Below are 25,072 nucleotides of genomic sequence, written 5' to 3'. Positions count from 1 at the left end.
TCGCCTCCCAACCCCAAGAGTAAGGAGGTGGAGATTGGACTGATAAAAATTCAAGGCCATCTTCAGCTCCATAGACAACCTGGCTCGGGGAATCTTCCGGAGCGCCCCCCCCGCCCCCGTCATTACCTCTATCCTTCCAGCGTACGCCACTACCAAAAATATTGGAACTCAAGCCAGAAAACTATAAAGACTCATCAACAAACATCTGGTTCTTGCCATAACTACATTGAAGTCCGAGTGTGAGTTTATCTCCATCGACTTCTCCCCTTCCCCTCCCTCTTCCCCTTCCCCGGCCAGCTGAGAAAGTCACCTCTGGGGAAGCCTTCCTGGGACCTACCTCTCTGTGGGAGCCCTTCCAGCTCCCCCACCTGTCCAGGAAGCGCAGACGGGGAGGAAGGAAGGACCGGAAAGGCACCAAGCGGACCCCTGCAGCTTCCACCGCGCCCCGGGACTCCCTTATCACAGCGCGAGGCAATGGGAGGCCGGTCTTCTCGCCTGTTGGCTGCGAAGCATGGAGCTGGCGGTCTGGCGTTGAGCGCACGTGTGTCTGGGATGTGATGGGTCCAGGAGGAGCGACGGGCGGGTGAGCAGCAGCTGGGATGGAGCGTCTGCGCTGCCCGCGCCCCGAGAGCGCGCGCTTGCACTCCGCCTAGCTCGCCCCCGGTCTTAAGGAAGCGAAGTCGTGACACTTGGGCCAGGTTACTCAGTAGCTTAAACTCAACTGCAGTGGGCCCTAGCCCCTGGCACCCTGAGCCAATGCAATGGCAGCTTCCCACGGTTCCTACTCCCAGTTCGACTCTGCTCTGTGGAGTCCATCACCAGGGCCCCCGAGTGACAGTCATACCTGCTGGAACCATGTTCTAGTTGAGAGCCGAGTCTCCCGTGGCGACTGGGAGAGGCAGGGGAGTTCCCTGGTGAGCGCTTACTCTTAGACAGGCCCAGCACATAGCTACTGTGCGTGGGGATTCTGAGTCTCTGACCTCGGACCCTCCGGGAGGTCATCGCCTCCAAGTTGCCAGCTACTGGGAGAGGCCCTGCAGGTCCCTGTCCTCAAGAGACGGTGGAGAATCCAGGAGACTCAGGAATCCAGGCTCCTGGAGGGACCGCAAACCTTGGTCCTGAAGTAGGAGAGTTGTTAAAGCACACACACAGGCATGGCGACACATTTTGTTTTAGACAAGAGTGAAAGATTATGGAGGGTCGGTCAATCCTGCTATCGTGAATATTCCAGAATATTGTCACAAAGACTAAGCTATAGGTATGGGGCAGATTGCTAGGAAAAAAGAAGGAAAAAAAAACTCAGATATTGTAGAAAATTTGTTAATTCGTCAGTTTTTTCTAACCCGGCTAGCTCCCAAATAATTGAAACTTATTGATTTATTCAACAGGCTTTAGTATGATTTATACTAAATTTCCAGCTAGTCTGGGTCCCAGCCATACACCCCAAGTTACTTGCCGATATTGGTCCCGTCTGGGCTGTAGCTGCTCTATCAGGCCATGTCCTTTCTCTCCATCTTCCTTTTCCTCCTCCCCATCTCCGTGGTCCCCACCTGAGACCCCAAACGCCAGGAACAGGCGCTCCACCGACCTCTGTCTTCTGCCCAGTTACAAGCTGTCCAGCCATTTTTTTATTAGCCAGTCAGAGGTGACTGGGAAGCAGAGATTACACACATCATTCGGTGTAGCTGAGAAGGCACTTGTCTAGACTGTCATCAGATCTGGGGCCCAGAATTTAGCATCTGAATACACAGAGCACCAGAGCAGTCCCCAACACCCGGGGCCGAGAAGTGTCAGAAGTTGGGACTATCATGTAAGACATCTGTACATTTCCTCTTCCAGGACTGCTCTTCCCCCCCCTCCCCCCCCCCCCGCCACAGTTGAGGGCGGGTCCAGGTTCCCACCAATCCTCTTTCAAGAATGCCCCAGGCAGAGCCAAACATCAGAGGAGAGCGACCACTTGAGAAGGCTGGAAATACATGACCAAGATGCATAGGTTTCCCCTGACAACCCATTGGAAACAGTGAGGGAAGGTCTTCACTGTTTCTGTCAGCTTCTGAGTGGTTTTCTTCCATAAAAATGGGAAATGATACTCACTCCCAGTAACGGGGCCAATTGTTCCTTTGCACCTAGCACAGTGTCCGGTTGATTGCAGCTACTCAACAGGTGTTTGCTTGCTCAGTGAGTGAGTCAAAGTATTCCCACAGAACACTGGAGTCTTATGTTCAGAACATCTCTTAGAAGGTCCAAGCTCGCTGGGTGCAGTGGTGCACTCCTGTAATCCCAGCACTCGGGGAGGCAGAGGCAGGTGGATCGCTGTGAGTGCTGAGTGCGAGGCCAGCCTGGTTTACAAAGAAGAGTCCAGGACAGCCAAAAATAAATAAATAGAATAAAATAAAAAAATAAAAAAAAGAAATTCCCTAGGGAATATGTTACTAGAATGAGATTTTTGTACTAATCCCACCTGGTCCCCTCCATCCCAGTGCTGGCTCCATGGAGGAGGACCTGGAATCTCAGAGTAACGAGTCCCTAAGTCAAGAGTGCATGCTTTCCTGCCATTTCTCTCCCTCTGCTTGACTTTGAAAAGCTTTAGGGGAGCTGGAGAGATGTTTCAGCAGTGCTCTTCCAGAGGACCCAGATTTGATTCCCAGCACCCGCCTGGCAGCTCACAACAATCTACAACTCTGATCCCAGGGGAAAGGGCACTCTCTACTGGCCTCTGTGAGCACTGGGTACTCGCGTGGTGCACAGGCAGGCATTTGGGCAGAACACACACATCAAATAAAATGTTTTGTTTTGTTTTGTTTTGTTTAAAGAAGCTTTAGAAACTGCACCTGACCTGATGGGGGGGGGGGTGATGCATCCCATTTTCAGGCCTCCCCTCTTCCCATATTTTTGTCCCATGGTTGTTACCGTCCAGGAGAGACACATATTGAGTCCAGAGGGCCAGGCACAGGAAGAAGACTCAGGCACCTTAGGACCCGGTGTTTGAAGGTCTAGGAAGACCATGCCATTGAGATGCCCCAAGAAAACATGTTGAAAGTTGGGGGGGGTACATGCCTGTGATCCCAGCGCTCAGAAGGACGGCAAAGAAGAAAAAGGGAGGAGGAGGAGAGAGAAAGAGGAAAACAAAGGAGGAGGAGGAAATGGAGGAGAAAGTTTGTTTCCACTGACTTCAAGCTGGTCCGTGGCCAGAGCAGAGTGACTCCCATGGCCTAGCTCAGGGCAATCCCTTAACCTTCACATACTCTTCCGTGCCCAGTTACTTTCTCCCTGTCCCTTTCAGCCCTTTCCTTTTAAGCACACAAGAGGCCACATATGCCATGGGATTTTCTTCACATCCCTTCTCCTCAAGCACCAAAAGCTGGGCATGATGGCTTCCATCTGGGGCCCTGGTACTGGAGAGGCCGAGGCAGGAGATTACTAGATTTGGCAGCTTACTATTGATGACTTTATTATGACCTCTCCAGGCCTTGCCTCAGTATGTTCCCTGTGTTTTCTGCCTGAAGTAGGTGGAGACAGACCCTTGCTTCATTGTATAAAGAACTACAAGCCCCTTGATGAAAAAAACCAAAAAAACAAAACAAAACAAAAACTGCCACCTGTGCTGTGGTGGTGCACGCCTACAAATCCCAGCGCCCTGGAGGCTCAGATAGAAGCAACGCTCAATGCTCGGAGTCTGAGGCCGAGATGGACTACAGAGTGGGTTCAATGGAGGTGCATGCTTTAACCCACTACTCGGGAGGCAGAGGCAGGCAGATCTCTGTGAGTGTGAGGCCAGCCTGGTCTACAGAGTGAGTTCCAGGACAGTCTGACTACAGGAGGAGATTTTATATCAAGGAATGCAGGGAAGAGGAAGTAGGAAGGCAGGGAGGGAGAAATTTAACATGAACACAGGGACAGAAACCAGGGGCTCAGCCAGGCCTTGAGCAAGTGTCCTAACCAGCATCCTGGCGGAGCCCTTCTCTCTTCTGTAGTAAGTGAGGAAGACACGATGCACGGGAGGCCTCTAGCTCTCAGCTCACCTATTCCACATTGTACTTACCCATCCAACAGAATACACCTAGACAGGCACGGCGAAGAACAATTTATGTTGTTATTGTTGAGAAAAGGTTTCTTGTAGCCCAGGCTGGCCAGCTTTGCCGCTCAGGATGGACAGCTGGAACGCCTGCTTCTCCTACTTCTGCCTAACAAGTCCTAGCAAGGGTATTACAGGCATTCACCATCACACCCAGCAACAAAGATCAATTCTTTGGTTCCTGCTGTGGTGGACCTAAGACTTGAGTGAGTACATGGATTAAGAAAAGAATTGTTCTTGGCGTTCTCTTAGCAGCTAGGTCAGACTCCAGCCTACTTCCAGTATTGCCCACACATCGCCTGGCACCCAGGAACATGTTCCCTTCTCCCTCTTCTCATTTTCCTCTGCCAGGTCCCAGTCTACCCTCTGAGGACAGCGCTTCTGAATCGCGTGCTACAGGCTGGCATAGCTCTAGGCTCAAGAATCCAGACCTCCACACTTCTGCCCCAGAAAAGTTGTCTGTGTCCATGTGTCCATCTTGTTTCTTGACTTTTCCAAGAAAGAGGTAAGTGTTCAAACTTGTGTGTTTTCCTTTCTCTTGTGCTTTCATTCCTTCTGCCTCTCTCTCTCCCTCCCTCCCTCCTCTCTTTTCTTCTCTTTCTCTCTCCTCCTCCGTCAATCCCCAAGGAATCTTTTCTCTTTGTCAGAGGTTCTCATTTTCCCTATCAACACTCATTTCCCCGTCTCCTGGACCAGCTTAAACTCTTGCTGAACAGAGAAAAGGGAAGGTGAGTACACGCCCCTGGGCCCTTATCAGTCTTGGAGGCAATTTTCCTGGAAATGCCCTAATCCCAGGTGTCCAATGAGGGGCCCTCAATCCTCTGGCATTTAGGGGAAAGCAGAAAATTCTGGCTCCCGCTCACAGTAGCCTTGCGGTCAGCTGACCACCAGCACGCACAGTCCACTGACCTATCCAGAGGTGACAAGGACTTCGCGGTGTCTGAACTTCGACGTCAGTGTTCTTTTCAATACACAACCGCAACTCTAGGTCGGGTGAGGTTTTCTTCCGTTTACAAATAGGGAAATGATGGAAGAGGCGAGCCTAAGTTTCCATCTAAGACGCGGTGGGCCTAAGGGACTGGCTGTCTATCACAGCTCTAAAAGGCTCTCACATTTTAGAGCATCAGCCCTTTTTTCCTTCCTTCCATGTTGGGCACGGAATCCAGCATTTGTCACACGCAAGGCAAGTAAGTGCTCTACCACCGAGCTACGCGCTCAACAGCCACCTCTAAATTTTACTCTGAGAGCAACCCTCTGACCGCTCCGCTCCGAAGGAGAACCAGCAGTTCAGAGGGGCGAAAAGGCTCTGCGGCCCCAAGGCTCCAGAGGAAGCGGCGGGGGAGGGGGAGGAGGAGACAGCACCTCCAGCTAGTGGGGGGCCGGGAAAAGGCACGACTGGGCTGGCTGGGAGACTTGCAGAGACTCAGGCTCCGCCTCTTGACCTTGTTCTCTGCCCGCCGGGAAGTGGGGAGCTCCGAGGGGTGGGGGTGGGGAGCGGTCTCTGCAGCTGGGCGCATGCATTGGCGTGTGTCTCCCTTGGGTGGCCGACGGCCTTGAACCCCGGATTAAGGGACCCAGGCCAGAGGAGAGCCTGAGGGACTCAGAAACCTTTGACCAGGAAGGTTGGGACACGGAAAAGAGCTCGAGGAAGGCCGCGAAGGAACAGGCAGCTCCTTCCTGTGCAGGTCAAGACCCTCGGTTCGCTCTGAAGGAATCCTTCGGAAGCCCGGGGGGAGGGGTGGGGGGAGGGAGGGCACCAGGGCTCGGGGGAGGGGCAGCTCCTCCCTCCTCCTCCTCCTCGAGGGCAGGTGGAGAGATCCCGCGGGGGCCCCGGGCCAGACCTCCCCGCGATCCCCGGGGCCCCCCTGGCGTTCCGCGGGCGGGCGGCGAGGGCAGCGGGAGGCCCGCGCTTTCTCCGAAAGCGAAAGGAGTGGGCGGGGGGCGCGGCCGCGGCGGGGCGGGGCGGGGCGGGGCGGGCGTCGCCGAGGCTCCGCCCCCGGGGCAGTCCCGAGCCCGAGGCGCCGAGCGTCCCCAGTCCCCGCCGCGCCGCGGGCTGGTGGGCTCGGCTGCCGCTCTGGTGTCGGGACATGACCCTGCCCGGGCGCCCGACGGGCATGGCGCGGCCACGGGGCGCGGGGCCCTGCAGCCCCGGGCTGGAGCGGGCCCCGCGCCGGAGCGTCGGGGAGCTGCGCCTGCTCTTCGAGGCGCGCTGCGCCGCGGTCGCCGCCGCCGCCGCCGCCGGGGAGCCCCGGGCCCGCGGGGCCAAGCGGCGCGGGGGGCGAGTGCCCAACGGGCTCCCGCGGACCGCCCCCGCCCCGGTGATCCCGCAGCTCACCGTGACCACCGAGGACGACGTGGCCCCGGCCAGCCCCGGGCCGCCCGAGCGGGAGGGGGCCTGGCTCCCGGCCGCGGGCTCGCACCTGCAGCAGCCGCGCCGCCCCTCCACCTCGTCCCTCTCCTCCACCGGCTCCTCGTCGCCGCTCGAGGACTCGGAGGACGATCTGCTGAGCGACAGCGAGAGCCGGAGCCGCGGCAACGTGCAGCTGGAAGCCAGCGAGGACGTGGGGCAGGTACGGGCCGCGGGGGCGGGGCCGGCGGGGGCAGCTCGCCGGGTGGCGGGGAGGGACCGGGCCGGGGTGCCCCGCCGAGGAGCCCGAGGGGCCCGGGGACGGAGGGGGACCCCAGGACGGCCTCCCGCCTGGGGTGTGTGTGGGCGGGCGACGGTAGCTGAGCGTTTGGGCGTCTAAAGGGGGGTGGGTGGGGAGCAGGCGCCCCACGGGGCGGGGTCGGCGGGCGGACCGGGGCTAACCGTCAGGGTTTGGAGAGCTCAGAGCCGGGGAGCCTTGCCCCGGGAGCCCTGGGGAGAAAGGGACGCGTGAGCTCTCTCCTCCACCCCCCCCTCGGTGCCGCGGCCCCACCCCCGCCGTTGCCACGGTTTCCCTCTCCTGAGTGGGAGTGGAGCGGAGCTCCTGGCTCGGCTCCGGAGCCGCTGCCGTCTGCTCCCCGCGTGCGCCTGGGAGGCGTGGACGCGGGGAGGGAGGGGCGCCGGGATGGGGACCGAGCGGAACCGAGATCCACCTGCTGCGCCCCCCTCCCCTCCTCGCCCTGGCCGACCACTGCCGAGTGCCTGGGGGGGAGGTAAACTGAGGCTGACAGGAGCTTGCTTGGTAGTCTCTGCCTCTGACAGTGTGGGAGTTTCCTGGGGCCGACCCAGCCCTCAGGCAACACGGGCCAGCGTGAGGTGAGGTTGTTCTTTGTGGTCTGGCCCCGTCCTCACCTCGCACCCCTCTCCTGGAGACTGTACACGGTAGGCACGCACTCCGCTGCCGAGTTACACACATCCGCGGGCCCCCTTTACCTCGAGACAGGGCGGTACTGAATTGCCAAGTTAGAACAAAGCACAGCCTGTAGCCCCCTTCAGGCCTTGAACTTGCGCCCGGCCCGCTCCAGTCGTCTCCCTCGTCTGAACCACGGCCAGATCCCTGAGCGCGCTGCCTGGGACCTTGTGCAGCGTTGCTCTCGATGCGTTTTTACGAGAGCGCTCCTCGAGTGGAAAGAGAGAGTCCGGGAACGCCAGGGCGCTCTGCCTCCAGGACCCCCCAGCCCTGCCCAGAAGGCCGGGTCCTGGAGACTGGACTTCCAGAGTGAAACCTTGCCCGTGTGGCCCTGAGGCCTTGAGAAAGGCCCCGAGGTGTGTCCCGGGCCTTCTGGAACCCGGCATCCCTGCTCGCTGGGATTGGAGCGAGCGAGGGAGGCAGTGGCGTTGTGACTCAGAGACTTACGGTACCCAGAGAGGGGCTGACACGGGGGTGGGGTGGGGAGGGCTCCCGGCGAGGGTGCAGTGCCGCCCCTCCCCCTCCCTGTCGCCAGGTGTGCGTGTCGGGGCTCAGTCTCCAGTTCGCTGCGCCCTTTGCCCTGGCGAGTCAGCGCCCCCCCCCTCCCGGACGGGTGGTCGTTCTCAGGGCGACTCTAGACTAGGCAACGAGGCGAAGGTCGCCGAGACCCTCCTCCTCCTCCCCGAGACCGAGGCTTGTGAGCAGGGGGAGGACCTGTGCGGAGCGGGAGCCGCAGATCGGCCACTCCCCTGCTCCAATCTCTGACACCGGAGAGGCGGGCCCCTGGGAAGGGTGCGACCGATAAGAGCTGGGAGGACCCGGGCTGGGACGCCAGGCACTCTCGCTTTCCTGTTTTGCCTTCGAGGACGCGTCTAAACGCTCGGGGAGAGGCCGCGCGAAGGAGGTCCCTTAGCCTAAATCTGGGTGCAGTGTAGGCAGCCCCGGCTGGGGCCAGGACACCGAGGAGAGGCTGAAGCTAGCCGTCCCCTGCAAGTGCTCATCCTCCTCTTCCACCCTGGGCCTCCGTGTCTCGGGGAGCCTCCAGGAGCGGGTCCAGAGAGCCTCTCCGGGCCCTTTGAAACCCTCAGGCTGTCTTCAGGCCTTCCCAACCCCCAGCACGCCGGGGCCTCCCCGAAGGCAAACAGCCCCGGAGCTGCAGATAAGCCTGGAGCTGTTGACAGAGGCTGTGCCTGCGTCTGCGTGGAAGGGCCAGGATCGGACTTTGCCTCACAGTGCGCCTGCCCCGGCCGCCTTTAAGGGCTTCCCCAGGCAGGAAGCAGAGTCGTCCCGCTGACTGTTACGGATGCACCCCGTGGCTGCATTCCAAGGATGACACTAAATGCCAGCACCTCACACCCCAGACCCCAGAAGGCTCTGCCTGCCTCAGCCAGCCTCTGTGACCTTGCCTTTACTTCTAGGCCCTTGTACAGCCTGCTCATAGCAGGGCAGGTAGAGCTGGGCAGCGCTGCTCCGCTCCAGCCTCCTTTTCTCTGATAGAGGGAACATTCAGAAACAAGAAAAGCTGAGCAAGCCAAGGAAGAAACAGGAGGCCTACTCCAACAAGACAGTGGTGGGGGTGACCCTAGCAGAAGAGAAGGCCTTTTTGTTCTTATTCATCTGATTTTATTCTCTCAGTAACTCAGACTAGGTAGGAAGACCTGAATGCTGTCCCCTCCTGGACTCAGAACCCCCACACATCATTTCCCACTAATTATAGAGCAGAATTTAGGTTAACAGACTTCCTTTTTAAAAAGCAGATGCCCTTGGGAAGGCGAAGTCGTGGGTCACTTATACCTTAGTGCACATCGCTTGGTAAATTTAAATTGCTGGCTCTCCCCACCATCACCACAGGGAGTGCTAGCTTGATAGGACAATTGGAACATGGGGAGGGTGTTGGGCTGGCAAAAATTTCAGCCGGCATTGATGGCTCTATGGAGCAGTGGTTCTCAACCTTCCTAATGCTGCGACCCTTTAAAGCATGTTCTCATGTTATGGTGACCCCAACCGTAGAGGTACTTTTGTTGCTGCTTCATAACTGTAAGTTTGCTACCGTTATGAACCATGATGCAAATATCTGTGTTTTCTGATGGTCTTAGATGACCCCTGTGAAAGATTTGTTTGCCCCTCCACCCCCGCCCGAAGGGGTCATGACGCACATTTGGAGAACCTCTGTGTAGAGGCAGGGAACAAGATGGGACTAAAGCCAGAAGCAAAGGATGTAGTCTGGTAGGAAACAGGCTGCCTGGGTTGGTGTCTGGGATGACGCCCTGAAGGCTTCCAAACAGAGCTTAGACAAGGGAGGGTCTAAGGCTAGGACACAACAGGGCCCTACCTATGGAGACACACTTTCTCCTCATCTGTAGGGATGAGAAATTATCAGGCTCCTCCTGCATCATCATCAGAGGGTCCTGGGTGCAGGTTTCTTGGCCTTTGCACCAAATGTCCAGGTAGCCTATGGCTGTGTGTTGGTTGGTGGAAACAGCCTCTTTACTACGGAAGGAGGGCTTTACCATGTCTTTCCTGTTTATGAGCCAAAATCTTCACCACCCACCAACCCAAGATTGACTCCCTAGCAGGCTTTTTGGATGCATTCTTCTGTGAGTGCATCATGTTCCCTGCAGAAGGAATCATGCTAAGGAGGGAAGATGGCGGCGACGTGGCTTCCGTGCCGTTTGCATCACCTGGGTTTCATGTTTGACCGTGTCTGTGACTAGCAAGGGAGCTCCATTTTGCTATAAGAAACCTCAGCTGTCTGGGAGGCACTGCTCAGATAATGGACGTCAAAGCCCCTTGTTACCCGCAGTTAGAATCTACTGCTGTTTGCTCATGTGAGACTCACAGAATCAAGGCAGGGAGAGTGGGTAAGGGATCTATTTCCTATCAGCTTAGGGACAAGAGGCAGGCCTCAAACTCCTGGGTTCACAGTCTTCCTTTTCCAGCTTCCCAGGTAGCTAGGACTACAGCCATGTGCAATCAGCCCACTTCAATGGGACTCCTCTTCCACCTTAAATCTCTTCAGGAAATCACAAAACCCCAAAAGGAAGGATGGTGCAGTTTCCTCCACAGCCCAAGCTGGTCCTCCCACCAGGATGACTACAGAACTAGATGTACCCTGGCTAAGTTCATTCTTGCCCCCCCTTTCCCCAAAAATTTTGTTAGGCTTTTCAACCACCCAAGCCTTTCACCATCAAGTTCATCCTTTGGATAAAGGCAGAAGGGGGAGATGCCCAGGTCCATCTCGGAGATTAAAGTCTTCACGGCACCCTACAGCTGTAAATTGTTTCACCCTGTAAAAGCTGCCTGTCATGTGATATCCCCTTTGTCCCCCCCCCCCCCCAGAAGGAAACTATAAAAAAACGGCTGGAATGATTGGATTGTGGGAGGAAGTTGGGCTGATAGAGAGCATAAGCCATAGGCTGGGGGTCTAGAAGCAGGACGTGAGGATGCTAACTTCTCTGAGCCTTGGCTTCCTTGTGTGATGGGACTGATAGCAGCTCATACCCGTGCTGTGTGTGGGCATCGTGACCATCATTGTTCTCAAGGTGAGTGTGAGAGAGGAGGTCGAGGATTCATGTGCTGAACACACACGCTACAGACATCACCTTCCTGGAATTTTACTTGAGGATTTGGGAGGAGGGGGGTTTTATAAGAAAACTGAGATTCATTATGCAGCAGAATGCAAACCTTGTATGTATTTAAAGCTTTATAAAAGGAGTTTTGAAAGATGTCATGTTTCTAGTGGGCTGCTTCTGGCTACACCCCCAGATCCCTGGGAATTGGACATGTGATCACGCCCTGGTGTGCTGTGTTGGGAAAGTGAGAGCAGGGATGCCTGTGGGAAGATGAGAAGGTGCCTGGCATGCGGTAGGCAGTCAGGAAATGCTGGCTCGTGTTAGGGCAGCCGCTACATCCTCATGGAGGAAACAGCACTTGCCTGGACTCACTGAGCTAGAAAGTGAAAAGGAGCCAGCCAGGACTGCTCTAAGTGACTGCTCACTCCTACCCATCGCGTTATCACCAGCCCTGCCTCTTCCACTTAAGCTACCTCATTTCTTAGCGTTCTTTTTCAGCAAGGAGGCTTGTTCCTGGGTTCTAGGAACTCCTCTATCAGATAGGAGTCCGTGGGACAAGGCCACAGACAAGACACACAAATCCCTGCACTTCAGGGAGCAGATGCAGGACTGCTGAGTTTGGGGTAGGAGGTGGAAAGGTCCAAAGTGTGAGCCGCTTTCAGAATTGAGGAGAAGCCAGAGTAATGGCTAGGGGACAAGAGATAACGCCCACAATAGCTGCATTTACCTGCAGTTTTATCGAAGAAACCAGGCTTTCAGCTTTTCATCTCATCTTCAGGCAGTAGGTTTCTCCGTCCAGATCACAACCGTGGGTGCCTTGGGGTTTTAGCTTTGTTTGCTAGAAAGATTCGTGTGGGATCCAAGGGCAGCCAGAGTCCAGAGCGCCTCAAGCCCTGGCAGGCTGGCCTCCCTTCCCTGACCCTGTGGTAAGGGTTGACTGGGGTTGGTCTGCCCTCCTGAGTGAGAGAACTGGGTCCCAAGTTAGTAAATCCCGTATCTTAATTTGGCCCAATTCTCTCCATGCCAAGGAATGAGGAGAGTCAGACTCGAGCGTCCCTCATTCCAATAGTGCTGAAAGAGAAACCGTCTCCCCTTTTCCCAGAAGCATCTTCCTTGGGCCTTGGTAGATAGGCAGATTTTTAGTTCCATCTCTGTGGTAGATGTGAGAATCAGCTTCAAGGCTGGCCATCAAGTGACTCTGATATTCACCAAGTTCAAAAGCCTTGGCTGAGCAGTCCAGTCACCTGCTCATCCAGTGGCGGAGCTAGTTTCAACCCTGAGCCTTCTGATGCTAAATCCAGGGCTCCATTCAGACTATCTGCGAAGCTAGAAATGACCTTTTCTCTGCCTGTCTCAGTACCTGCCGCACATTTTCTTTGGGTGGGTAGGTGAGTGAGTGAGCAGTGAAAGCCTGCATGAAAGACCTTCAGTGCTTCTCTGTGAGGTAGAGTCAGGTTGGATTTCTGCGTGAGATGGGGAGGGCCTACAGGTTACTGAGACGCTGACGCGCAGCCCTGGACTTACTGCTTTCAGAAAAGCCACTGGCAGAAGATCCGGACCATGGTCAACCTGCCGGTCATGAGCCCTTTCAAAAGGCGCTACTCGTGGGTGCAGCTGGCAGGGCACACAGGTGAGCACCGGTGCGGAAGGGTGAGGTCGCCGCGACAGGAAATCGCTGGGCCCTTCTAACGGGAGCCCCTCCGCAGGGAGTTTCAAAGCCGCGGGCACCAGCGGCCTGATCCTGAAGCGGAGCTCGGAGCCGGAACACTACTGTCTGGTGCGCCTGATGGCCGACGTGCTGCGCGGGTGTGTGCCCGCCTTCCACGGCGTGGTGGAGCGGGATGGCGAGAGCTACCTGCAGTTACAGGACCTGCTCGACGGCTTTGATGGGCCCTGTGTGCTCGACTGCAAGATGGGGGTCAGGTTTGTGGCCCCTCCCTTGGTCGGGCAGAATGGGGGTGGGGGAGACCAAGGGACTGGGGGAAAAGCTCAGATGGGAGTCCCTGTGTGCGTGCCTTCATGCACCGGCCCCGGCCTGCGCCTCACAGAACTTACCTAGAGGAGGAGCTGACCAAAGCCCGAGAGAGGCCCAAGCTGCGGAAGGACATGTACAAGAAGATGCTGGCTGTGGACCCTGAGGCGCCTACTGAGGAGGAGCATGCGCAGCGCGCGGTCACCAAGCCACGCTACATGCAGTGGCGCGAAGGCATCAGCTCCAGCACTACGCTGGGCTTCCGCATTGAGGGCATCAAGGTGGGTTGGGCAAACCCCGGCTCTGCATGGCCTTTCTCCTGCCCCTACTTCAGCGCGTGCTTCCGTTTCCGGGCCTACTGCCTCAGTCGCCACCAGGAGCCGAGCCCGCGCCCTGGTAGCCATCTCTTGGACCCCAGAGGTTAAGGCCCCAGGGAGGGACCATTGCCCTTTGCATGATCCTCTCTCCCCTCAGATGGGTCCGGGTCCCTGACACTCCTTGCCCACCTCCTTCAGAAAGCCGACGGATCGTGCAGCACTGATTTCAAAACGACAAGGAGCCGAGAGCAAGTGACGCGTGTCTTTGAGGAGTTCATGCAGGGAGATGCCGAAGTGCTGGTGAGTGAGGGGAGGGTTCTAGGACCCTGAGGTTTGGGCGCACCCCTCTACGAGGGTGGGTGCCTCTTGGTTATTCTTTCTAGCGCCCTCAACTATGTCATCCCCAGTGGTGGCATTTCCCTCATGGTACTGTAATCGTTTTGTTTTTTCCTCTCCTATGCGAGCCACGTGGGTGGGGCTCTTCCTCACCACGGTATCAGGCGAGCGGAAATGCATGGTGCAGCAAAGCCGCCCTGGGTGGGAAAGTAATCTGTCCACCCTAACTCTTCCAGAGGAGGTACCTGAACCGCCTGCAGCAGATCAGGGACACCCTGGAGATCTCAGATTTCTTCAGAAGGCATGAGGTAAGAGGTGGGTGGGCTCAGGGGCTGGGTTCGAGCTTTACGGAGTGGAGAACGGAAAAGGCGGGGGGCCTCTGGGAAAGGCGGGTGGCCTGACTGCCATGGGGGTCGGCAGGTGATTGGCAGCTCACTCCTCTTCGTGCATGACCATTGCCATCGTGCCGGAGTGTGGCTCATCGATTTTGGCAAGACCACGCCCCTCCCCGATGGCCAGATCCTGGATCATCGGCGGCCCTGGGAGGAGGGCAATCGTGAGGACGGCTACTTGCTGGGGCTGGACAATCTCATTGGCATCTTGGCCAGCCTGGCTGAGAGATGAGGCAGGGCCCTTTCCCCCACTTGGGCCGGCTGGTCAGACAGATGTGGACCTGTGGCTGCGTCCCCACCATGCATGCCGGCAAGAGACTGGAACCCCGCTGGGCGGGCAGTTCACATGGTCCTGCAGGGCCAGGTGCCATCCAGTGAGGGGGCACACTGCCAACGCCAGGAGTTGGCCTCCACACAAGCCTGTTTCCTAGAGCTCAATGACACTAATTTATAGGAGGGGAAGGGAACAGAGGGCTACTCCCCCACCCCAGCTCTTCTCAAGTGGCTTCACACCTCTCTAGAGGGACCAGATCCGGAGTCGTTCTTCACAGGTGTATAGAATTACTGGCCTAACTTCCTACACTACCGAGGACACCCTTCCTAATAAAACTCAAAGCCGCAGCTTCTGTGCCTCAGCCTCCTCCCCGTCACTCCTGGTCTCCTGTCCTTGTTCCAGACTCTCACATCCACTCATAGAACTGAAGAATCAGAAGGTTCTTCATCATCATCATTTGTAATACTGGGATAGGTCAAAGGGAGGATACATATGGGGAGAGGACAGTCCAGGATTTCCAACTGACCCCTGCAGTGGGTAGGTGTGTAGGTGGACCTAAGACCAAAGACTGAGAGTAGCCCAGGTGCTTCCCCACAGGGTTTGGACTGGTTTCCAGTGTGGACGGGCCAGGCTGCCAGGACAGCCCTGAAACATGCCTGAACACGCAGCACAGACTGCAGGGGGTAGAGGCTACTGGATGCCTGGAAAGGAATGCAAGGAGGAGCCATTGCTGAGGTCAATGCCCAAGTCTTCACCCTTGGGGCCCCTTGGGGTCCAGGAGCCATAGGTGGGGTTCCAGATGTCCTGAGGTCGGAGGTGTCTGGATTTGAGGGCCTTGAGACCAGAGGGCAGCCAAGAGCCAAGGCTTCCTCCCCAGCTTTTCAAGTTCTCTGAACTCAGCTCCAGGGGCTGTGGGGCTCTCAGACCCTCCAGAGCCCTGTTCTCCAGCCTAGAAGCTGCTTCTTCCTCTAGAGTGGGCCCTGCTTCCACCGGCAGGGGTGAGGTCAGCACATCAGGGTCCTGTAGTGAGACAGTTGGGCAATAGGGATCTGTATAGCCATTTTATGGCTTCTGTCCTACAGAACCAGGATAGTTAGAGGGGACCAAAGGCATATGCAGGGGCCACACCTGAGTGCAGAAGCGAAGGCGCTCCAAGATGCTGGCAAAGTCAGGCCGGAGCTCAGGTTGGTGCTGCCAGCACTGGGTCATGATTCGGTAACTGGGGAGAGGCAGGGGCTTATGCCTCCCCAAATCTTGAGGGACCTCCCTCCCCGGGCAGCACCATTAACTCACACTGGACCAGGACAGCTCCGAGGAGGGTTCATCCGGTTCCCCGTGACGATGAAGTCTAGAACCTCCTGGTTGGTATGCCCAGGGTAGGGCATAAAACCCAGTGAGAAGATCTCCCAGAGCAGGACCCCAAAAGACCTACATCAGAGGGACAAGTGAGATCCGTCATGGCAGCCTCCCCTGCTGTCACAGAGGTGGCCTCAAAGGATAGGATTAGCTTTAGGGCCGAGGAAAGGAGCACAAGGGAGGCCATGCTATCACCAGGAGTCCGTCTTGGATGTGAAAATGCCCTCCAGGAGAGCTTCCGGGGGCATCCACTTGACTGGGAGCAAGGCCCGGCCCCCCTTGCGGTAATAACTGGCTCTGTATGAAGGAGAAAGAGAGAGGTCGGGTTTTCACATGCTGTCAAGCCTGTCTCCTAGGAGCAGCTTTCCCACTTCCCCAGTTCCTACTCACCGGTAGATATCTCTTGCCATTCCGAAGTCTCCAATCTTGGCCACACGGTTGGGTCCAGTACAGCTCAGTAGACAGTTACGGGCAGCAATGTCTCTGTAGAACAGACAGTTATTAAGGCTGGAGAGATGGCTCAGCAGTTAAGAGCACTGACAGCTCTTCCAGAGGACCTGGGTTCAATTCCCAGGAACTACATGGCAGCTCACAACTGTAACTCCTCCTCCAGGGGATCTGATACCCTCACATAGACATACACACTGTCAAACACCAATGTTGATCAAATAAATAATAAAAAGTTAAAACAACAACACAAAAGACAATAGTCATGCCAGAACTCAGAGCTGGTTCTGATACGTTTCTTTAGAAGTTCGTATATGAGGGATGTGACAGTTTCCTGGGTTGAGATTGCTTCCGACCTGTGGATGAAGTGATTTTCCTCCAGGTAGCGACAGCCCTGGGCTATGTCCTGGGCCAACTTGAGTAGGTCCCACGTGGTCAGAGGTGACGGCTGGCCCTGGATGGGGCAAAAGGTATCCCAGTTGATCGAGGTCTTAGGACAGAGGGCCAAGGTCTTAGCGGGCTCTGGGGAGTCAGAGAGGGGGCTTACCGGCTGTGGTCTGCTAAGCCTCAGAAAACTCTTCATATCCCCTCCAGACATCAGCTCTAGCAGAATGAGGCGAGGGGCAGCCCGGAAGCTGAGCCCCACGCAGCGCACAATGTTCTGATGGCTGAACTTGCTGAGTGGAAATGGAGCACGTACCCCGTCACCAGCGGGGAGATGAGCATGTTCTAGACCCCGTTAAACTGCAGAAAACCTCTGTGCCCTTAGAAGGCTGCCTCTCAGCTGAGGAAAGGCCATTCCTGTAGGCAGGTCCCGCCTCCTGCCACACCCTCCCGCCTGGCCTCCGTTGTACCTGATGATGAGAGCCTCCATGAGAAAGTCCAGCTCATCCTGATTGGAGCAGAGCCCTGGCAGAGTCTGGAGAGGGGGCGGAGCATTCCTGAGCTTTGCGGGTGCTTTAGGAGGCTGATTAACAAAGGCTCTAGCATCAGTCCGTCTCTCCGTTACCTACCCCAACCAGGAGCCCCGCCCCTTCTCACCTTGATAGCCACCTGCAGAGGGCTGGAGTCCCCAGGAAGACCAACTACTAGGCCCTCATACACCTCCCCAAAGGCACCATGGCCAAGGGCTCTACAAGAAGACAAGTTGGAAGGGAGTGGATGACATGCACAAGTTGTATAGAGGGGCTGCGCTAGTGCCCCTCTTTGGTTCCTACCCAATATGCCCCAAATGACCCTGTCTGAACACTCTCTGGGGCCACGGATGTTCACGGGCACAAGCTAAGGCTGACTGGGGCAGAAGAGAGGGCAGACGGGGCCTGAGGGTGGTAAAGTGGAATCAGGCCTCTGCTTGTGTTAATACACTGGGAGATGTTCCCAGTCTCTGCACCTCAGAACTTCCATCTTTTGGAGCTCGTGGGGTCTCCATCTCCTCTGCATCAAGGGTTTGAGTTGGATGTTCTCTGGGAGTCAATATGCACCGTGAGAGGAGGAAGGATGGAGAAGGGGGGTTGGGGTGTATACCATCTCAGGGGGAGATAGAAGACGCACCTGAGCAGAGTGACGTTGGCTGGGGAAACCTCGGTGAGCCCCGGGGGCAGAGGCCAGGACCGGGCAGGGCTGAGCCCCATCTGACGGTAATAGGGATTGGGGGCTGTCTTGATGGCAGAGGTGCGAAGCTTGCTCAGCTCAAGCTCGGGGCCTGGCAGCCTGGTCCCCCGCAGGTTCTGCCACTTCTTCTGGTTCACTTGCGGGTGAGAAGAACACAGGCATGCCCTCTGCCTATCCCGTCAGGCCCACTCTGCTTCCCCGCACCCAGAACACCTTTCCAAAAAGTCTTTTCAAATGCGCTTTCTTCCCATGACTCCTCGGCTTCGCCTAGAAGCGTAGAGGAGTCTAGCATCGCTCTGTGGGGATAAGGGCCCCGGAGTCAGCCACATTTACCCTAGAAGCGCAAAGCCCATTGCAAGCCTGGAAGAGAAGGGTCGGCCTGCACCAGCCATGCAAGCTGGTGCCCATACCTAGAATCAGGACTCCGCACATCAGGAGGAGACTCAGTGTCAGGGCTGCCACTACAGCTCCCATGAGAATCAGTGGGCTGCTGGTGGTTGGCGGGTCTAGGGAGGGAGCAAGCCATCTACGTGAGGCTCCTCTGTCCCTCTACCCTCCAATGCATTTCTTATTTGTTTTGTGTTTTATTTTGAGACAGGGTCTCCCAGTATAACCCGGGCTGGCCTCAGACCTCAGACTCAGTTCCGTGCTAGCCTACCCCTGCTGGGATTGCACCTGTGTGGTGCCATGTCTGGGTGCCCTGAAATCCATCCATGCTTCGAGGCTCAGCTTGGTGTTTACTTTCCCACGATGCCTCCCAGTTGTCCTGGACAAAAACAGCTCTCCCTCCTGAGAACCCCTTAACTATTTGATACCTTCCATAGCAACTGCCATTTTTAGATACATGTCTACATCAAAACATCCATCTTGCCTCCCACCCTGGCCTACGTGTTCTTGACAGCAGACTGTGCCCTGCTGTACTGGCAGCCCTCTACACAGCACTCCACACAGTGCCTGTGTGCACACAACAGGCCTCTACATTGTCTTTCCGGGCGCCCCACTCCTCATACCTGCCTGTGACCCAGCAGTCAGACTTAGGGCAAAGGCAAGACGTACGCAGGCAGGTGACACTATCCTCGGCCAGCTCCATGCCCTCGGGGCATATGCATTCAGCCATCTGGAGTTCTTCCTGCCACTGGCAGTCTTTGAAAGGACAATGACTACAGTTGGGGTGCTTTCGGATCTCCACCTCCCCATGGCCCTCTGTGACTGTGAGTGAAAGAAGAGATGCGGCGGAGTGGGAAAGGGGATGGGAACGGGGCATGCAGGACTTTGCAGCAGCGTGGTTAATTCTGGTCAGGAGTTATAAGGTAAGCAGTGATCCCAGTCACACCAACACACAGGGTGACCACAGAGCTTGGGGGCTTCTTTTTTGTCGGTCGATTTTATTCCGAGACAAAGAGAGGCGTCCGTGCACATGATTGTACAAGTCAGAATTCATCTTCTTCCACTGTGGATCCTGAGCAACAAACTCGGCTTATCAGACTTGAGAGGTAAGGGTTTTACCTGCCAAGCCATCTTGCTGGCCCAGCCAGGGGCCTTCAGTCAAGCCTCACATTTTGTGGGACACTTGAGCCCTGGGGTATCTGGAGAGAATTTGCAGCAAGGACACTTGACTAGCAGTCTAGGATGCTAGAATCACGACTTGCAGGTACTTCTCAAATGTTCCTGTGCCATTTAAGTACTGGGTATCTCGTACCTATGGTTGTGGGCCCAGGGATTCAGAGGATGGCTGACCAGGCTGAGAGGGAGGGGTGTGGGGCACTTACCTGCCAGAGGCTGCAGGTAGAGCTCGCTACTCGGGTGTACAAAGGATATGCCATCTTCCCCATTAGCCCAGAGGGTGTCAGACTCAGAAGTGTCGCCACCTTGAAATTGAGAGTGATGGGGGTTTAAGCACAAAAGCGTGGAGTGGGGCTGGAGGAGAACACATAGCTGCCTTGCAGTTGGGAAGCTGGCTTAGGAACGGCAGGAAAGCTGAGGCCTCCCAGTATAAGTCCTGTGTGGCCCTCTCTGCAATGACACTGCCGTACAGCTGCTGAGGGGGTAGAGAAGTGGGGACTTGGCTGTTCTGCTGGAACCCAAAGACCTAGCTTAGCCTGGCTGAGACCCCCCCCTTCTCTGTCATAGCCCCTCCAGGCCACATTCTGAGCTGCGAAATGAGAGTTCAGCCCACAACTTCCATTTCTGTCTGAACAAAGAGGCATGCCATAAAATATTTATGAACAGTCCAGTCCTGACAGATGAGATTCTAATTCTTCACATCAGTGTCCCTGAACTCTAGAGCCTCCGAGGGCCAATTAAAACAGATGGCCAGTACCCTCCCCTGGAGTCATGGATTCCGGAGACTGGCCACGCATTTCTTTTGAAAGTTAATCATAGCAATTAATTTTTATTAACAAGGTTTGTGTACATACTGAATATGATACTTTGAAATGTACATGCATTACACAATCATTTAAGCCAACAGACCTATGTACCATTTCATTCATTGTTTGTGGAACACCTCAGATCTGTTACCTTAGCGATGTTGTTACTGGGACTAGGGATGCAGCTTAGGGGTAGAGCCCTTCTCTAGCATACTCAAGGCCCAGGGTTCAACCCACCGGCTGGGCTTTATCCCCTGCACTGACAGAACCAAAACCATTGTTATTAATTGTGGGTTACCCTATTGAACTAAGGATAACTTAAATTCACTCCTTTCATCTAATTTTTTTTAAACGTTTGACCAACATCTTCCCAGCTTCCAACCCTGAGTTTGTATTTCTAACAACTTCTATGATGACCACACTTTGAGAACTACTGACTTAAACCATCCTTGCCCTTCCCCTTCCCAGCTCAGGTTGCTAACAAGCTGAGCTAAATTCCTTAGACTGTTAAAGAAGAGGAAGGATTTGTTTTGGAACGGGAATGCCATTTAACTGCATGTGTAATTTGCAATTGATTTGGGCTTTTTTTTTTTTTTTTCCAGAGTTTCACTTTGAGGCCCTGGCTGGCCTGGAACTCACAGAGATCTGCCTGTTTCTGCTTCCTGAGTAGTATGATTAAGGAATGTGCCGCCAAGCTTGGCTAATTCGGCCCTTTTTAAAAAACAAAACAAGCGGGATGTGGTGGCCTGTAATCCCAGCAGCCAGGGAGGCAGAGGCTCCTGTAAAGGAGCAGAGTCTAGGATGGCCAAAGCTACACAGAGAAACCCTGTCTCAAAAAACCGGGGTAAAAAAAAAAAAAGAAAATGAGAGAGAAAGAGAGAAAGGAAGGAAAAAAGAAAGGAAGGAAGGCAGACAAGAAAGAAAGAAAAGGCAAAACAAGACCAGACTGTAGTCCCGCCTGGCCTCAAACTCAACTCAGTAGCTACTTGAAATCCTCCTGCCTCCGGCACGCACGTGCAGGCGGGTGTGCCGCCACGCCCGGGGCTGACCTCCTCTCTAAGAGCACCCGCTGTGGTCTGGCACAGCGCAGGGCAGGGCATTCCCCATCTCTCCTTCACGTCACCGGGCCACAGGCGCACCTACCCCGGTAGCCTCCGCCGCCGCCGCCCGCCGTGCAGGCCCCGCCGCCGCCCCCGAAGCCTCCCGCCGCGGCCCAGCGGAGCGCTGCCCAGGCCTCCGCGCAGCCCTCGCCGCCCTCGGCGCCTTCCCGCAGCGAGCGTCCGGCCTGCGGGGACGCGGCCCGCGAGGTCCAGCCGCCCCCGCCACCTGCGGAGCGACGGCAGAGGACAGGCAGTGGCGGGGCGGAGCCGCCCGCGCCCCGCCGCCCCGCCCCGCCGCCCCGCCCCGCCGCCCCGCCCCGCCGCCCCGCCCCGCCGCCCCGCCCCGCCGCCCCGCCCCGCCCCGCCCCTTCCATCGCCCCGCCCTCCCATCCACCGCCACGCCCCCTGCCGCCACGCCACGCTCCTTTCCCTCGCCACGCCCCTCCTCGCGGGCCAGCGCGCTCACCTGCCGCGCCTCCTCTCCCAGCCGCACCACGCCCCTTTCCACAGCTACGCCCCTCCCTCCCGCCGCCCCGCCCCTTCCATCGCCACGCCACGCCCTCCGCCACGCCCCTCCCCGTTGCCACGCCCCTCTTCCCGGGCCAGCGCGCTCACCTGCCGCGCCTCCTCTCCCGCCGCTCCCGGGCGCCGCCCCGCGGTTCTCCAGCTTCTCGGGGGCCGCCCGAGTCCGGCCTCCGTCCGGTCGCCTCCAGTAGGCCCTCCCGCCGCCTCCCGCCGCCACCAGCAGCGGCTCCGGCTCCCCCGCGCGCAGCTACGGGTCCAGGGGCCGGTCAAGGGCCGCGCCCCGGGGGGCTAACCCCGAGGTCACCCAGACAGAGAGAGGAGCCTGGGACACTTAACGCCCAGCCAGGGGTCCAGGCCACCAGCACCCGGTGCACCTACCCGAAAGATGTAGGTGGCGCCCCCGCCACCCCCGCCCCCGCCGGCCCAACGTCTCCGGCCGGGGACCCCGGCGGTCCCGTTCGTCGTCGTCGTCGCGTGCTCTCCGGTGGCCCAAGACTCCCCGAGACAGACGAGCTGGCTCTCGGGGCTCCCCTGGGTGGAAATGCGCGTGACCGGGGACCCTGTCCTCCCCGGGCAGTGGTCCAGGCCCCCGAGGACGCCCCCTCCGGCTCCCAGGCCGGCGCCCCGCTTACTCCGGGACAGGCATCCTCGCCCTGCTGGCCCACAAGGATGTACAGCGGCTCCCCGCCACGGAGGAGGAAGACTGCCGAGAGGAAGATGCCGTGCGCCCGGGACAGGTGGTTCCTGGCGCCTTTGCCGCCCGCCGCCCCGGAGGCGGAGATCCTGCGGGAGGAGGGGCGCAGCGTTGGCGCCTGGACTGCGGGACCTCGGCCAGGCCCGCGCTCGCCACCCGCCTCCCCCGGCACTCACAGGTACTGCCCGGTGGCCGGCACCCGCCACAGCTGCGCGCCGCCCGGCGGCCCGGCGGCCCCCACGGTCACCAGCACGCTGCTGCCTGCGTACGCGCCGTCGCACTGCGTTTGTGTGGGTCCCCTCCGGCCGCTGGCGCCACACGTGGTGAACAGCCAAGGCCCTCGCGCGCCTGGGGACAGGGGGACAGGTAAGAGTCGGGGTCCTGCCCGGGGCCTGGGAATCTGGAGGTGCGGAGCGGAGGAAAGGGAGGAGCCCGGAGCTCACCTAGAGGATTAGGGAGGGAAGCTGGCTCCAGGCCACTGCGCGCGGGGCTGACTTTCTGTCCCTGGGAATTGGGGACCGGCGCCGGCAGAGGTGAGGGTGTTAAAAAACGTGCCCGGAGCTCCGAGTTGGAGCAGAGGATAGTCCCTGAAAGGTGACATGGAGGGAGAGGTGTCTGAGGGTGCAGAATGTGAAGGGAGGGCCGTATGAGCGAGCGAGACAGCCACTTAGCGGTCTCCTGCTTGCAACCACACCCTTAACGCGACCCAGCTGGTGCCCACAGAGCCTGGAGCCAGGTACCTACCACCCAGCCGAGCCCCGCGAGGTGTCTGCATGTACCAGGTTCTCTGAGCGACGTGGGACTCCGCCGCGCCCGGCAGGCCCCACACCCCTTTCCTCGGTTTAGATGGGCGTCCTCACTCCCCGGCAGTGCGGAGGCTCTCCCTGGTTCTTAGAACTGGACGCGCTCCCAACCTTTCTTGCTGCCCTCCAGAAGCGCGGGGGTGGGGGGCGCCTTACAAGGAGCCGTTGGAAGCTGGTCTGTCTCTAAGCGGCCCCAAGCCCATGTGTCTCTAGTCCCCTGACCACCGGACAGCACTTACCCGCGGCTCCCAGCCACAGCAGCAGCCGGCCCGAGCAGCCCATCGCCCGACGCCTTGCTTCTAGCTCAGGGTGATGGTTCGGAACTCGCAGGCCTGTCCGAAGCGTTTAGGAGTGTCCCCGGCAGTCTGAGTCATCACCGCCGCCCCGCAGACCTCCCAGACCTCCCGTTGGCCCGGCTACACCCACATCAGACCCCGGGAAATGGAGCAGGAAAGGCGGGGCATGTGGGCAGCGAGGTCCCCCAGCTTCCGGGAGGAGCCTTGCTGAACTCCCACACGGAGGCTCTCAGTCTCCAGCCCTTGGTGACAGTGAGTTAGTGTTAGGAGAAAAAAGTTGACTCTATCTATTCCTTTGAGATAGCAGCCTGAACGGCGGCTAGCCATATCTTAGCTCTTCATGGCGATGGCCTCCAAAGAGCTACTGCCTCTGCCACCCGAATGCTGGGATCAATGGTGTACACACGACCATGCCTTGCAGGAAGCACTTTCTAAACTGTCCCCAGTAAGTTATTATTGCTTGCCACTGTTGTGCTTATCAGTCCCTTTCTGACCACAAGGCAGCATCCGATACCTCAGAAACATGAATTTCTGCATTTGTGGCCCACAGTTCCACTGTCCTGTGCACACGTTCTTCCTGCTGTGGCTGGACAAGGTTTCCAGGTAGCTCACACTTAGAAGTGGAGCTGGGAACCGGTGTTCAAGGTTATCCTCTGCTGTCAAACTGGATGCCAGCCTGGGCTACATGAGACCTCCTCTCAAAAAGCTCGTAGAATTTTAGAAAGGCATCAGAAGAGTCAAGTGCTAGCTAGCATCCCCAGGCAATGCCGACCAGCACAGCCACAGTTGACCACCTGCGGAATCACACAGAAGGAACCTTCTGAAAGCCACAGACACCCGAATCCTGAGAGGGCCGCCAGAATTAAGCCTTCGGGTAGTTTTGTATATCGTGTCCTCTATCTTTTGCTCAAAATGCTAACGTTAAGCTAGGCATAGTGGTTCATGCCTGTAATTCCAAAATTTAGAAGGCTGAGGCAGGATTGTTATGACTTCCCTCAAAACAAAAACAAAAAGACCCCTCTATCAGAATAAATCTTTTGCAAAGGGTATCTTCAACCATCTGCAGGAAAAAAGATGTCACCTGGTAACAGTGCTAATTTCTAAGCCATGGGTGTGAAGCCCCCAGGATGCTGAAAGTTGTTTTATACAGTAGGCAGTTCATAAAACTTTGCATAGTTCTATGCTGGCCCGCTGACTCATAGTGGACCTCTCCTGATGAATTGTGTGTCCTTCCACACAGCAAATGATAAGGTAAGAAAGGCTGTGTTGGGCTGGAGAGACAGCTCAACCCTTAAGAGAACTGGCTGCTCTTCAAGAGGACCAGCGCTCAATTCCCAGCAACTACAGGATGCGTCACAACTGTCTGCAACTCCAGTTCCAGAGGGACCTGATGTCCCTATCTGGCCTCCAAGGTGTACCAAGCACACACGTGATGCACAGGCACATACGTTAAGCAAGCATCCATCTGCATAGCTGTAGTCGGTGTTTGCTACTTTGTGAGTTCCTTACTCTTTTCCACCCTTCCAACCCCCAGGAAAGAAGGATAGAGGGGACAGGAGAAAGGTTATCGTTAGACTACTTTCTGCTGATTAGGGGCA

The 25,072-nt window shown here is 57.1% G+C and overlaps 2 protein-coding genes across 2 annotated transcripts; one reads left to right on the top strand and one right to left on the bottom strand.

Annotated features, from left to right (window-relative positions):
- The first annotated feature begins 6,079 nt into the window (after positions 1-6,079).
- Itpka (inositol-trisphosphate 3-kinase A) lies at positions 6,080-14,620 on the top strand. Its single transcript, XM_021640578.2, has 7 exons — positions 6,080-6,645; positions 12,516-12,612; positions 12,689-12,905; positions 13,031-13,235; positions 13,470-13,571; positions 13,844-13,915; positions 14,028-14,620. Exons 1-7 carry the CDS (start codon positions 6,163-6,165, stop codon positions 14,229-14,231), a joined length of 1,380 nt encoding a protein of 459 aa, XP_021496253.1. The 5' UTR covers positions 6,080-6,162; the 3' UTR covers positions 14,232-14,620.
- A 93-nt stretch (positions 14,621-14,713) lies between these two features.
- On the bottom strand, positions 14,714-23,581 carry Ltk (leukocyte receptor tyrosine kinase). Its single transcript, XM_021640576.2, has 20 exons — positions 23,418-23,581; positions 22,819-22,962; positions 22,552-22,723; positions 22,314-22,464; positions 22,060-22,212; positions 21,772-21,928; positions 21,200-21,382; positions 19,457-19,555; positions 18,744-18,896; positions 18,098-18,193; positions 17,628-17,823; positions 17,118-17,208; positions 16,931-16,995; positions 16,624-16,753; positions 16,433-16,530; positions 16,020-16,112; positions 15,825-15,926; positions 15,567-15,701; positions 15,402-15,492; positions 14,714-15,293 (listed from the first exon to the last, which is right to left on the bottom strand). Exons 1-20 carry the CDS (start codon positions 23,458-23,460, stop codon positions 14,964-14,966), a joined length of 2,682 nt encoding a protein of 893 aa, XP_021496251.1. The 5' UTR covers positions 23,461-23,581; the 3' UTR covers positions 14,714-14,963.
- Between the last annotated feature and the right edge of the window lie 1,491 nt (positions 23,582-25,072).

The sequence above is a fragment of the Meriones unguiculatus genome, chromosome 18, assembly GCF_030254825.1.
Source record: "Meriones unguiculatus strain TT.TT164.6M chromosome 18, Bangor_MerUng_6.1, whole genome shotgun sequence".
NCBI classification, from domain to species: Eukaryota; Metazoa; Chordata; class Mammalia; order Rodentia; family Muridae; genus Meriones; species Meriones unguiculatus.
Note: the sequence above shows the minus strand (reverse complement) of the source record. Positions and strands in the feature narration are given on the sequence as shown.